The 12,145-nt window shown below is 38.7% G+C and overlaps 1 protein-coding gene across 3 annotated transcripts in view; it reads left to right on the forward strand.

The window, feature by feature from the left end:
• The window catches only part of slc12a5a (solute carrier family 12 member 5a), a 199,981-nt gene that overhangs the window by 126,163 nt on the left and 61,673 nt on the right, over nt 1-12,145 (forward strand). For all 3 annotated transcript variants that reach the window (XM_088090871.1, XM_088090875.1, XM_042508305.2), the window contains exons 2-3: nt 8,149-8,249; nt 8,792-8,929. In XM_088090871.1, the coding sequence (XP_087946997.1) occupies nt 8,149-8,249; nt 8,792-8,929 (239 nt within the window). The remainder of the gene's footprint in view (nt 1-8,148; nt 8,250-8,791; nt 8,930-12,145) is intronic.

Genomic DNA, 12,145 nt, shown 5'->3' on the forward strand with positions numbered 1-12,145 from the left:
GGAGAGAGACCTCCGCCATTGATTGCCGTGAATTAAGTACGTGAATTAATGTGTAACTGCAGTGACGTTTCAGAGGAGAAAAGAGAATAACTGAGTGAACTCATGACCTGTTTGGATTTGGCAATGCACCAAGCAACAATGGCGGGGCACGCAGCCAGAAAATCCAACTCTCCTTTTTCTTAATTGTTTGTTTCCGTCCTACTAATTCTATTTAAATTCTTCACTCTTCCACCTGATAAAGCATTCCTCTCTGGATACACATTAAATGCAAACACATGCGCTCACCATTTACTCCACTGTGCAGTTGATGAACAGCCAAAAAGAGTGTCTATGTTTACTTTCATACATGAAGTAGCTGTGAATACATTTTGGACGTGTATTTTTTATAAAAAAGGCCCCATTTTTTCCAGTGATCATTTTTCATGTGTCTCTGTTTTCACATGAAATGGCTGAAATCCAGCCTTCTCTGCGCAGACTAAGATTAATTGGCCACATCCGTTTTTCTGCTGCTGTACAACACCATCATTGGGGTCTGAGCCAAGCATATGCACCATCACATATATTCACACACACACTCACACACACGCAAAGCAACAAGTGGTCCCTGAGCCTCTGTTGAGTCAGCTTCTCAAGAATCAACATCTAGCGCTTTGGCTTTTCCCCTTGAAACTGGTCCGCAGAGAGAAAGAGCAGTATGGCAATGTGACAAAGATCAGGAGGAGAGAGAGAGAGAGAGAGAGAGGAAAACCTGTGACTGTCACCACCACACCATCGTATAAGAAGGATCAATAAAACAAAGTCAAATAGTTCTCACCATCTAATCCTTTGTGGCTCTGTTCAAAGATCTGCTGGAAAACTGTGACTTGTCCGTGCGAAAGCAGTGGACCAGACCTCCACTCATTTGTGGTAAAAGTTATATTTACTCTCAAACACTGGAAGTGTCCCGACTCCTGGTTGTAGCTCATAGTCAGACAATAGAGAACTTCTGTGGGCTACAGAACATGTGAGAAATACACTATTGCACATCTGACAGTGCACCAAATATAGTTTTTATGATCATACTTGTGTCATCCATTTCTGAAATACGATTCTTGCACGCAGGTTCTTTTTCATATATAAACTCTATCACTGTTTTCACACCAAATTAGTTTTTACATTTTAAGGTCCAGTGTACAGGATTTAGGGGCATCAGTTGGCAGACGTGGAATATAGTATTCATGTTATCATATTTAAAGCTCAAAGCTGAATGTAGTGACTTTTCTGCAAAACCTGACAGAAAATCAGGTCAGTGTGTGCTGCTGCAGCTCGTACAGCAACACAGAACATCACATTGACAGCACTGAAAAAAGTGGCCTGCGTACATTTTGCTACAAACAAGGCATCTTTGCAATTAATTAATACAGCGAGCCCACGTTGCATCAGAAATTAATCCATACAGTGAAACGTGTCCTTTTATTTTCTCCCTCGCCATGACTCTAACTATGTTACAAACCACAGTGCATCAAGTTTCACTATCTTCACAATTAACTGAAAAGTCGAGGACAAGAAGAAGAGAGAAGAGTGTAGATTCAGTGTTTTTGTTTTGTCGAGGATTTGGGAGACGATCGCATGCTCAGTGAACAGTAAAGCTCTGGATTTTGACCATAGATAGGGAGAGGCTTTGATAGCGAGAGCCATTGTTGGACGGATCCCATCAGATTGAGGGAGGATAAGCTGCTTGGGGGATGCGGTCAGAGCAAAAAACTCTTTCAGGCACTGTCATTTTTCCAAAAGGGGGGTATCCATCAGTCCCTTGATGGTGGAGTTTTAATTATTAGGCGATGACGAGAAATGGGCCGTGGAGACAGAAGTGATCGGGGAGAGAAGATGTCTTTGGGCATTAGCCCTTCGGTTACACAACTCTGTGCTTATGTGTACTCTGTGTTTGAATTACCACTAAAATCACTTGTCCCTTTTGATCCTTTAAGAAGTGTGTCTATGTTCTCTCACTTATTCACTATTCAGAGGATAATCTATAGTAAATAGTAAGTGTTGTTAACCCTTTGAAATGTGGATTATTTTCTTATGCTGCATTCTTATGCAGTAGAAGTAGTAGCAATAGTAGTAGTATTTCAGCACTTTTTTTCCAGTCATTTCCTTTTTTGTTGTTTGTTTTGTTTGTCTTTTACTTTTATCTAGGTTTTTTCTAATTTCCAGGTCATTTTTTTTTTTTTTTTTTTTTTTTTTTACAAATGTTTTGCTAATTATTTTGTCATATATTCATAACGTGCTCATTGCATTGCCTTTTACCTATGTGTTTGAAAGACATGGAGCCAATATGCTCAGGCCTCAAAGGGTCAACAGAGGCTGGTATGTTAAACAGTGAAGCATAGTTTTATTTCAGGCAGAGCACTCAGGTCGTAGGTACATTAGCTGATGAGCATCAGCTGTTTCATTTATGCTTTACCACATTCATCAGCTGCGGTCTATCAGCTGACCAGTGACGTCCAATCAGGTCCATGCAGGTGTACAGTCTGCTGTAGTAACTTGTCACATTTTACTGTTAGTCTGCTGATTCATGCCAACATACTTTGCTGTCACAGCTCCCTCCACCAGCCCTTATTAACTGTATAACCATTTCATGTAAATGATAAATTCCTTGATGCACGCTTATCTGACCTGTATGTAAACTAGGCTGTTTTTTGAGTAATAATCTGCCTCTCTTTAATTGACGCAGTTGTCTACCTTTGTATTACTGTCCTGTCCTATATTTTTGCACTCCATATTGAGATTTCCAGCCTCGAGTATATATATCTAAATCTGAATTAGATATTTTTATTCCATTGTTATGTAGTTCAGCTTCATTTATTTAAAAAGTGTCATTGTGATGAATAAAATCATTTTTGCAAGACCCAAGACAAGTCTGTCATGCAAAACAATCAAAAGACACCAGCCACACTGTTCAAAACATTCACAAATATTGAAAATATCAGTATGAGGGATTTTAAATCCCCTTGGACCAATTATTGTCTCTTACTTCAGTAGTGTTTTGCAGTTTATTCCAGTCACACGGAGCATTGTACCAGAAGCCAGTCTTCTGGTATGAGTTGAGTTTGAAACGTCCTGTGATCTGGTGTAATGATTGTTCACTTTGAACTAGGGTGTGCTGCATACATTACAGGCTTCAACAAACAATTACTTTGATTATGGATTCATCTGTGGATTACATTATAGATGCCTGATTTATCATTTTGTCTCCAAAATGTCTGTGATGTAGAGGTTATACCTTGAAATTGCTTGTATCGTCGGATCAACAGTCCAAAACAACTTGAGTACAACATGAGTACAGTCTTTGAAATGGTAGCCAATTCATTTTTCTAAATAAAAAAAGGAAAAGGAATACACTTCTGTGCATTATGCTTCTGATTACGTCTCCCTCTGTTCATGTGTTCATCTGTGCTCATGGATCTTTATCTCATCTACCTGCACAGCAAGCCTGAGCATGAACAAAGGCATTAAAAGCAATCAACAAGCATACAAATAATAGTTAAAATATAACTAAAATCATCCAAAACAACAAACAATAATAGTGATGTAAATAGCTAAAAAATAAATGGTGGAGGAGTGTCCAAGTTTAAGTTCCTTTGCAGATTATTCCATGAATAAGGTGCACTGTGTTTGTGGTCCATTTTTTCAGTTCTTATTTGGGAGATGTGGAGCAACAAGTTAGTCTGCGACCAAATACCGAGATTACGTGAGTTTAGAGTTAAAAGGGATGAAATATGGGGAGGAAGCATCTGTTTCAAAGCTTTATAAGTGAATAAAAATCAATGCTGATCCCGCCTCACTGCCAAATGCTGCCAGCCGACCTTTAGATGAAGATGGCAGTGGTGGGTGCCGTAAGGATCACCAGCTATGAACCTTAGGGGCTGAATGGTTTACAGCATCCAGTGACATTAATGAAGGGGCAGCAGCTTTTCCGTATATCACTGAGGCGTATCGTTCTCACCTGGTCTAAAGACTCAAAAGCAGTTTTAAACAAACAACTTAATAATACACGTGTTCTGGAAACCCTCTGCAGGTTGCTCTGGCTTCCCTTTTTACCGCCTGTGTCTGTTTTAACCTGCAGGTCAAAGTGAGTTGAACATTAAGTGCAGCAGAAGCTTTTACATTTTACAGCCGGAGACAAAAGTGTGTGCGTCTCTCTCCCCTCTCTCCCTCTGCAGGTTCCCATTTCAGGTCTGGTTCCCTCGTCTTTGTCTGTCTGAGCCCATATCTCTCTGCTTGTCACTATTCGCTCTCACCCCATCTATCTGTGTCTCTCTACATCTTCTCATCTGCACCCTCATTCTCTCGCTTTCCATCTCTTTGTATTAATCTCTCCTCTGATTGCTTTTTTTCTCTTTTCTTCTGCTCTTTTTGCCCCAAATCTCCATGCCCCTTTTTTTTTTCCACGTCCCCGTCTGAGTGGCCCTATTGCTGTGTCTCTGTAGAACAGCGTGCTGGCTGTTAGCGGTGCCCCGACGTCATGGCACATGGCTGCAGCATCCTGGCTATAAATAACTTGGTCTCGTGGTGCTCAGTCCAAGACAGAACCGAGAGCCAGAGGGAGAGCAATCTGCTGTCTCCCTCAAGAGACGCTCGAAGGGGAAGACAGCTTACTCTGTGTAGCCTTTCGCCACCAAGACCTTCATTGTACTTGGTGAACAAAGTGATTCTGAATTCAGTTATTTTTCTAGACAAGAGCAAAATGTCTGGTCAGGCAGCAGTTCAAGTATGAAGGCTAATCAAAGCTTGAGGCTCAAAAGAGTGAGGGGTAAAAAAAACCCCACAGTATTTTCACCAGATCCACGCGAGGCTGTGGTGCTCCAGCATCTGCTGCCATTTGTGCTGACTGCAGATGTTGAACCATTGTCCTCCATATATGTTGTCATCGTGTTTTTATTGTTTACATGTTAGGATTGATTTACAGTATTCTGCATAGCGCTGCTTTAGCACTATGTTAATGAAGAGTCATTATTATGCGTTCATTATGATGATGATTGCATGAGTACTTGTGGTACATATTCATGTTTACATGATCCAGAGTTCCTGCAGATCCTTAGAAAGTCTTAAAAAACCTTCAATTAATTTATCTGTATTTAAGGCCTTAATTGGTATTTAAATGTCTTAAATTTGTAAGTGCTAAGTGGAAAATAGGAGAATTAGATTTCTGACATTGTATCATAAAATTGAGAAATAATATAATATAAATAATATACATAAAATATATAAATAATATATATTTTTTTTTTTTAAATAATTACCAAAGTTAACATCACACAGATCAGGATAGAGGAACCAACAGCACTCATATTCATTTACAACATCCAATCAAATGAAAAATGAACGATGAACGAAAGATATTTTTTAAGGAATAAATGCTTATATAATAAAATATGTTCATTGTTTTTCATGAATTACATTTTGAAAAAAAAAATAATCAGCATTTGTGGTAAATTATCTAAATTTTTAACTTGACAAAAAACTCATGTTTAAAGTTAAAATCCAGGCAATATTGTCTCCAACCCAAAGTGATTGATTGATGCTGATGATTGATTGGTGTTTAAAAGGTCTTAAAAAGTCTCGAATTTAACTTTCCTTAAGCTGTAGGAGCCCTGTGTTCTTTTTCAGATTAAAACACTTTAAGTAATTGCTAAATTGCTGTTCAGTAAATCCACCAATTTTAATAATCAATAAATTTGGGAAAACAAATCCCCACCATTTACCGTTTCCATATTTGAGGATTAGTTGTTTTTCTTGGTTTTGTATTATTTAACATTTAATAAGTTAACTGCTGGTCTGACAAAACAAAACATTTGTCTTACATTTTTTAGTGTAAACAATCAGTGGACAAATAAGATTGTTACAAAACAAGTGATTAATAATGAAAATAATCGTTAGTTGCGGTAGATTTGCAGTGCAGATGGAATTTGAGCTGATAATTGCTTTTCTAAAGTTCAAAGTCCTAATTCAGGGCCTGTTAACAGTTAACCTCACAATGTGTACAGCAATAAAGCACAACAATGACCGGCAGCATTCAGTCTCAGGTTGATCCGCTCCCACAAATGTGCTTGTTTGTCTTTGTTGTGACAGAAGACTGGCTAAAGAAGCAGCAGCAACGTCACCAGTGCTTTTCTGGAAAGTTCAGATAATATCAACTGGAAGCACTTGGGACAGTCACGCCCAATAGTTCTTATAAAAGACGCTGGGCACTGGCTTTCTCTCTAGACGGCTGCATTTGAACAGATGTGCTCTCTTCTCGTTGGGAACAATTGGAAAAAAAAACCTTCAGTGGACATCCACAAACTGATTGCAGCCTGCTCCAAATTCTCTTGACCAATAAACACATTTGCTCACAGAAAATCTAGCAGAAAAACCAACCAATTACAGTTTCTGCAACCTCTATGTTACCCATGAAAGTAGCTCTCTTAATTGCACTCACATCCCTTTATTTACCCACAGAGCCGCCACAGGTATCTGATGTAGAGGTACAATTAAGCAGTTGTAATTCCAGCAGCAGTGCAGGCAAAGACATTTCTCTCTTCAGTTATGTGTTTCACAGGAGCACCTGCAGTTCTAACCTATTAGCTGGTTCTAAGCTAAACAAATACCTGTTTAAACATGTCCAAACGTCCAAAGGTTTGAAACTCCCAGCCTCTATTAACATTAACAAATGATGCTAGAAATACGTGTGAATTCCTTGTGAGGTTGCTTTGCTGGAGGGCCGTTATTATAAAAACAGAAAGGGCTTCAGAAAGTGTTGAGTTTGCATTATCAGCATGTTAGCTTCGGACGGGTCAGTTCATTCTCTTAAAATAAACAAAAAAAAAAAAACTCAGTGAAAAGACCCAGGGAGAGGAATGAGGAGAGTTGTTATGTTTTGAGTGGAACAGTCACACTGAGAAATGCTGTTTGTGGTCCATTTTCAAACCTCAATTGGAAATCAATGAGCTTGTCAATTGTCTCTCCCAAGAGTTGGATGCTGACCTTCCCGTGTTGTTTTTTTTCGAGATTTGCCTCATGCCTTTAGACTGTATGGAGCCCTGAGAGGCAAGTGGGGTAAATAAATTGTTGATCCATTTTCTAAGTCTGATCTATGTTGTTTTCTGTTCTGGGTTTATGTCTTAAGAACAAGTGAAAAAGGTTTTGCCAGCAAAATTAAGTTCCTTAGCTTCTCTTCTATGAAACAGGGTTATTTTTATTTATTATAATTATTATTATCATTACATGCAAGAATCCTTTTTTGGCAGTTTTGGCCGGTGATTTTTTTTTCTGCAAGCATAGTTTTTACTTAATTACATATTTTCCACCTGTAAAAAGACATTTTTGTAGGTGTTTTTTTGTTGTTGCTTTTTTGCAAGAACTTTATTTTAAGTTTTCTCACTAGAAAACAGGTGAGAGATAAAGTTTTGGCATGTGATTTTTTTTTTTGTAAACTCATTTTTGCCTTGTTTTTACCTGTTTTTTTGTCACGTGTTCTTATGTTGTAAACGCAGAAGAAAAAAATCTTTAGACTTACAAAATGGATCACCAGAATCTTTTCTGGCCTCTCAGGGCCTCCGTAAGCCTTTGAACATGTGGACAGATGCTTCTCGATGGAGTCATGATGCCTTCAGCAAGCTGTCACCTAAATAACATCACAGCGTGCCTGCCATTCTGTGTTTTGAGGGTAAAAAGCTGCAAACAGTCCTCATTATTTCTCTGCATTAATGTTCAAAATTGTGATCTCCTTGTTTGTCAGTGTAGTGAATAAACTGATTGAGATGTTCCAGTTTGCGTTCCTCCTCTGGCCATATGGAATATATAGCACCGCACATATTGTGAATGCACACTCCATTAGTTATGGTTCTGTTCCTCTGCGTTTCTGACTGTGGGCGCTTTTATGGAGACGACAAGCCTCCCCTCCTCTCCTGGCTGACGTCCTCCAGTTTGAGCTTTCTGTCTGTGTCTTTCTTTGCTCAAACAATAAATAAATAAATATCAGTCTGTCTGTTCTTGAAAGTTGTTGTTTTGCACACCAAAGGGTTATTTTGACATGGAGAAGCTCATGTTGTGCATTACGCTCTCTGCTCGTCTCCTTTATTTCAGTCCAGTCTAATTGTGAATATGTGTGTCCGTTTCTTCCAGGTGACAGTAACCCCAAGGAGAGCAGCCCCTTCATCAACAGCAGTGATGCTGCTGCAGAGAAGAGCCAGCAGTATGACGGCAAGAACATGGCCTTGTTTGAGGTACAGTCCAATAATCTGCGCACACACACACTGATACAAAATCGGGCACGATCACAGGAGCAGCATACACTCAGCCTCACAATTCAGTGATTGAATAGGGGCCCTGACATCTATTAATGAGGGTAATTACTGTATGAAGGGCATGTTGGAACCTCAGGTTAATGCAAGCAAATATCACACTGCTACAGGAGAGAACTTTAGCAAGGCAATTTGCAACAGCTCTGCACAAATATATTTACATTGTGCTCTCAGTGGGGTTTCTGGATTAAACAAGAGAAAAGAAAAGAAATTCAGAGAAAGAACATTTTATCGTGTAAGCACTTTTTTCCCCCCCGGATGGGTTGGACTTTGCAAAATCAGTGTAGCACAGCACCTAAAATAGTAACTTATCTACAGTTGCAGTACACTATTAATGAACTTGGTTCACCTGGCTGGCTGAGAGGGTTAAAATGCACCATTGTACCAAAGATGTGGGTTCACATTCTTTGAAGTTTTGCATCCCTCTGACTCCAGCCCTCCTGTTTGTGTTTCTGTCTCTGCAGGAGGAGATGGACACCAGCCCCATGGTGTCGTCTCTTCTCAGCAGCCTGGCCAACTACTCCAATCTGCCCCAAGGTAGCAAGGAGCACGAGGAGGCCGAAAATAACGAGGCAGAGTCATCGCGCAAGAAACCTGTCAAGGTATTTGACAAATGTCACTTATAAACACATACGCACGATACAGTGCACACAACAGAAGAAACAGTACATGTTTGCTTATATACACTGTTAACAGGCATCTCCTATGTTGTGGCGATACAGAGATGGATATTAAATTTGAATATAGCAGTCCCCAAAACAGTAAACCATAGGAATAATGATTGGATAACTAAACAATGTGTCTCTGTTTTTAAAAAATTATATTTCTTGTTTTAATTTTCCAATGTATCTTTTTTTATATAACTGACAATACAAAATTGTCAAAAACACTCACTAGTTTAATTTTCTTTTCCCCGTGTGTACTGTAGAGCATGGTCAGCAGCACATTTGCATTTCCTCCCTATCTTTATCCTCTCCATCTATCATACAAATTATATTTTGAGCCGTGCTCACCACAAGAGGACCTGATTTACTGTAAACCACAGTGATCTGTGTCTTTTATAGCAGCAAATACAACAAATTCTCAGTGTACAATCAGGTGAAACTGGCCTGCTCCTTTTAATAAATCTTTGTATTTCTACTGGAAATCAATAAGAACTGCAAGAGATTAGCTTTTAATGGTGCTGCAGTAAACACTAAAGCACTAATGGCTTTTTCTCTGTGTATAATAACGAGATGTAATGTTTTCTATGACGCACTGTAGTGCTTGTAACTGCAAAGGTGTTTATCAGCTATTTGTAAAAACATTTAAATATACCTAAAATGCAGCCCTGTGTCCAAGACACTACGTTTATATACAACTAATTTGATACAATCAATACGTTTTAAACGAAACATAATACTAAGGGAATTTCGTAATCTATTAACATAATGAGGACATATTGCTAGTTAACATATCTGGCAAGTCGAAAAAACGTTGATGCTAAATGTATCAGTAAACACTTTATTGATAACTGAAACATGTGTCAATAAACTTTTTTTACAAAATATCTCAGTTGTGTTCAGACAAAATAGGAAAACTTGTAATACAGTAGCCACACATGGTGACAAGCATTATTGTTTTTTTTTACCTTTTTTATTAATATTTTTAAAAAATCATGACTTAAGGATGTTAAAAAAAATGTACTCTTGATCAGTCTTCATTTTGATGAATAATAGAATAAACTTGATGAGTCACAGTTGATCTCACATGAATGTATAGGTTTAACGACACAAATCGAATCCAAGATGCTCTTGGTGCAGCAAGTACATGGACACAGCTATACCAAAAACATCAAGTAACAGAGCAATGATTCAGCCTTTTATAGCGTGTTTCAAACATTATATAAATGTGTCTAACAGTGACCTTTAAAAGTCCATAAGATCTTCATCTCACAGTATGTTAACCTTCAGACACCCAGGAGCCTTCTTACATGCCTGCGTACAGGAGGTCTCCGAAAAACACCAAACCATGAGTATGAATAAATCATACATTCATACAATTACTATTAGAACACAAAATGAGAGTCGGGGCACAAACACAAAGTGCTCGTGTCACGTCCTGCACGTTGTACGCCCATCATGCTCCACAACAACCCTCCTGCGAAGCCTAAATGGTGTATGAATGTAATGTTTTTTACCTGAAAGAAGCATTATCTCTGAACTTAAGCAGTGATAAAGTTGCCGCCATAAAGTCATAAGAACGTGGTTTGGTAACATACAAACATCATTTTTAAGAGACAGGGTTGTAAAATGTGCTTAAAACAGCAGGAGTTTTCGTGTTGCTGCAGTACCAGTGTGACACAGCACAGACTCATTATTCGACTGACTAATATTAAAAAGATCATTTAAGCTGTCTGCACAAAAAGAGCAGGTTTTTAGTTATCAAGTTCCAGACACATCTCGAGGATAATTAAAGCAAACAGGATGCACCTGAGTGCCACCAAAGGGTCTGAATGCTTATGCAAATGAGATATTTCAGATTTTGATTTTTAATACATTTGCAAAAATGTCTAAAAGCATGTTTTTACATAGTCATTATTGGTTAAGTCCAGATTGATGGGCAAAAATGGCAATTTTAACCACTAGCAATTAAATCTACAACACAATAAGGTGTAGTGCTGTAGTGCTGCACATATTGTGAATGCACTCCATTAGTTATGTTTCTAAAAAAATGTTCCCTCACAAAAACAAATGACTAAAATCACCTCACAGCAGTGTGCGTCCTTCCTCAGTGTGATGCACAGATATATCACTTTGCTGTCAATGCACCTTTGCTGTAGTATTGCTTTTTGTGCACCTTGGACAACTCGTGCGCCAGAGGAAAAGGGTTGGTAATGCTTGTTGCCAGGAGATGGTCATTAAGTGTTACCAAATATAGATTTGTGCTTTCTGTTACATCATGAATCCCTGATAGCAAAGTTTATGGTTGTTTTGTTAAGACACTCACTGGAGAGAAAGAAAAACAGCAGCGGTTTAGAACTTGTCAGTCATCCTCTGTTGATATTATAAATCCCCTGTTCGTGTTACTGGATTGCATCTTAAATGCCACTCACTAATGAGTTCCTTCCACATCATCCCCTGGTATTTTTTGCTGTTGGGTGTTGAGATGCCAGCAGGAAGGAGTTTACATCACGCCACTTGATAGACAGACAGCCAGCTACGTTATTAATCCTGTGGGAAATGGTGGTTTTAGCAAGGCAAGAAGTGACATTGCAAAGCTTAAATAAGAAGAGACAAATGATAATGATGACGATAATGCAAATAATGAAAGAAGTTATCCCAAATGACAGGCTGGTGAGGAATGGATCTTAACATATTTCACATAAAACTCCAGAGTGTGTGGGGTAAAACACAGTTTAGACAGCGCGGGTGGCCTCAGCAGTGACAGGTTGACAGCTTTTCTATGACCGCTGACCCAGTCTTTCTTCCCAGGTGCCCAATCAGCCCGATATTTTTTCTCACTGATATATTTGCTTTTCTCCTCAATACGTCAGTTTCTTTTCCATTCTTTATCTTTCATTTAGTGAGGTTTCCCTCCTTGCTTTTCACCTTTTCACATGCGTGGTGACCTTGGATACTCTTTCTGATACGCTGTCTATTTTTCCCACTGTGAATCCAAATGAGTGCTGTAGATACACAGTAGATCCTCAGTGAAAAACATTGCAAACTAGAGATAGGGATTATGGGTACATTACAAGTTATGTAATAAAGTTGTGTGGTTAGGTTTAGGCAAGTAAAGTACCTGTAGTTAGATTGCAGAAAAGAGACATGGTGAAG

Source organism: Plectropomus leopardus, chromosome 2, assembly GCF_026936395.1.
Source record: "Plectropomus leopardus strain MGB_pleo_1.0 chromosome 2, ASM2693639v1, whole genome shotgun sequence".
NCBI classification, from domain to species: Eukaryota; Metazoa; Chordata; class Actinopteri; order Perciformes; family Serranidae; genus Plectropomus; species Plectropomus leopardus.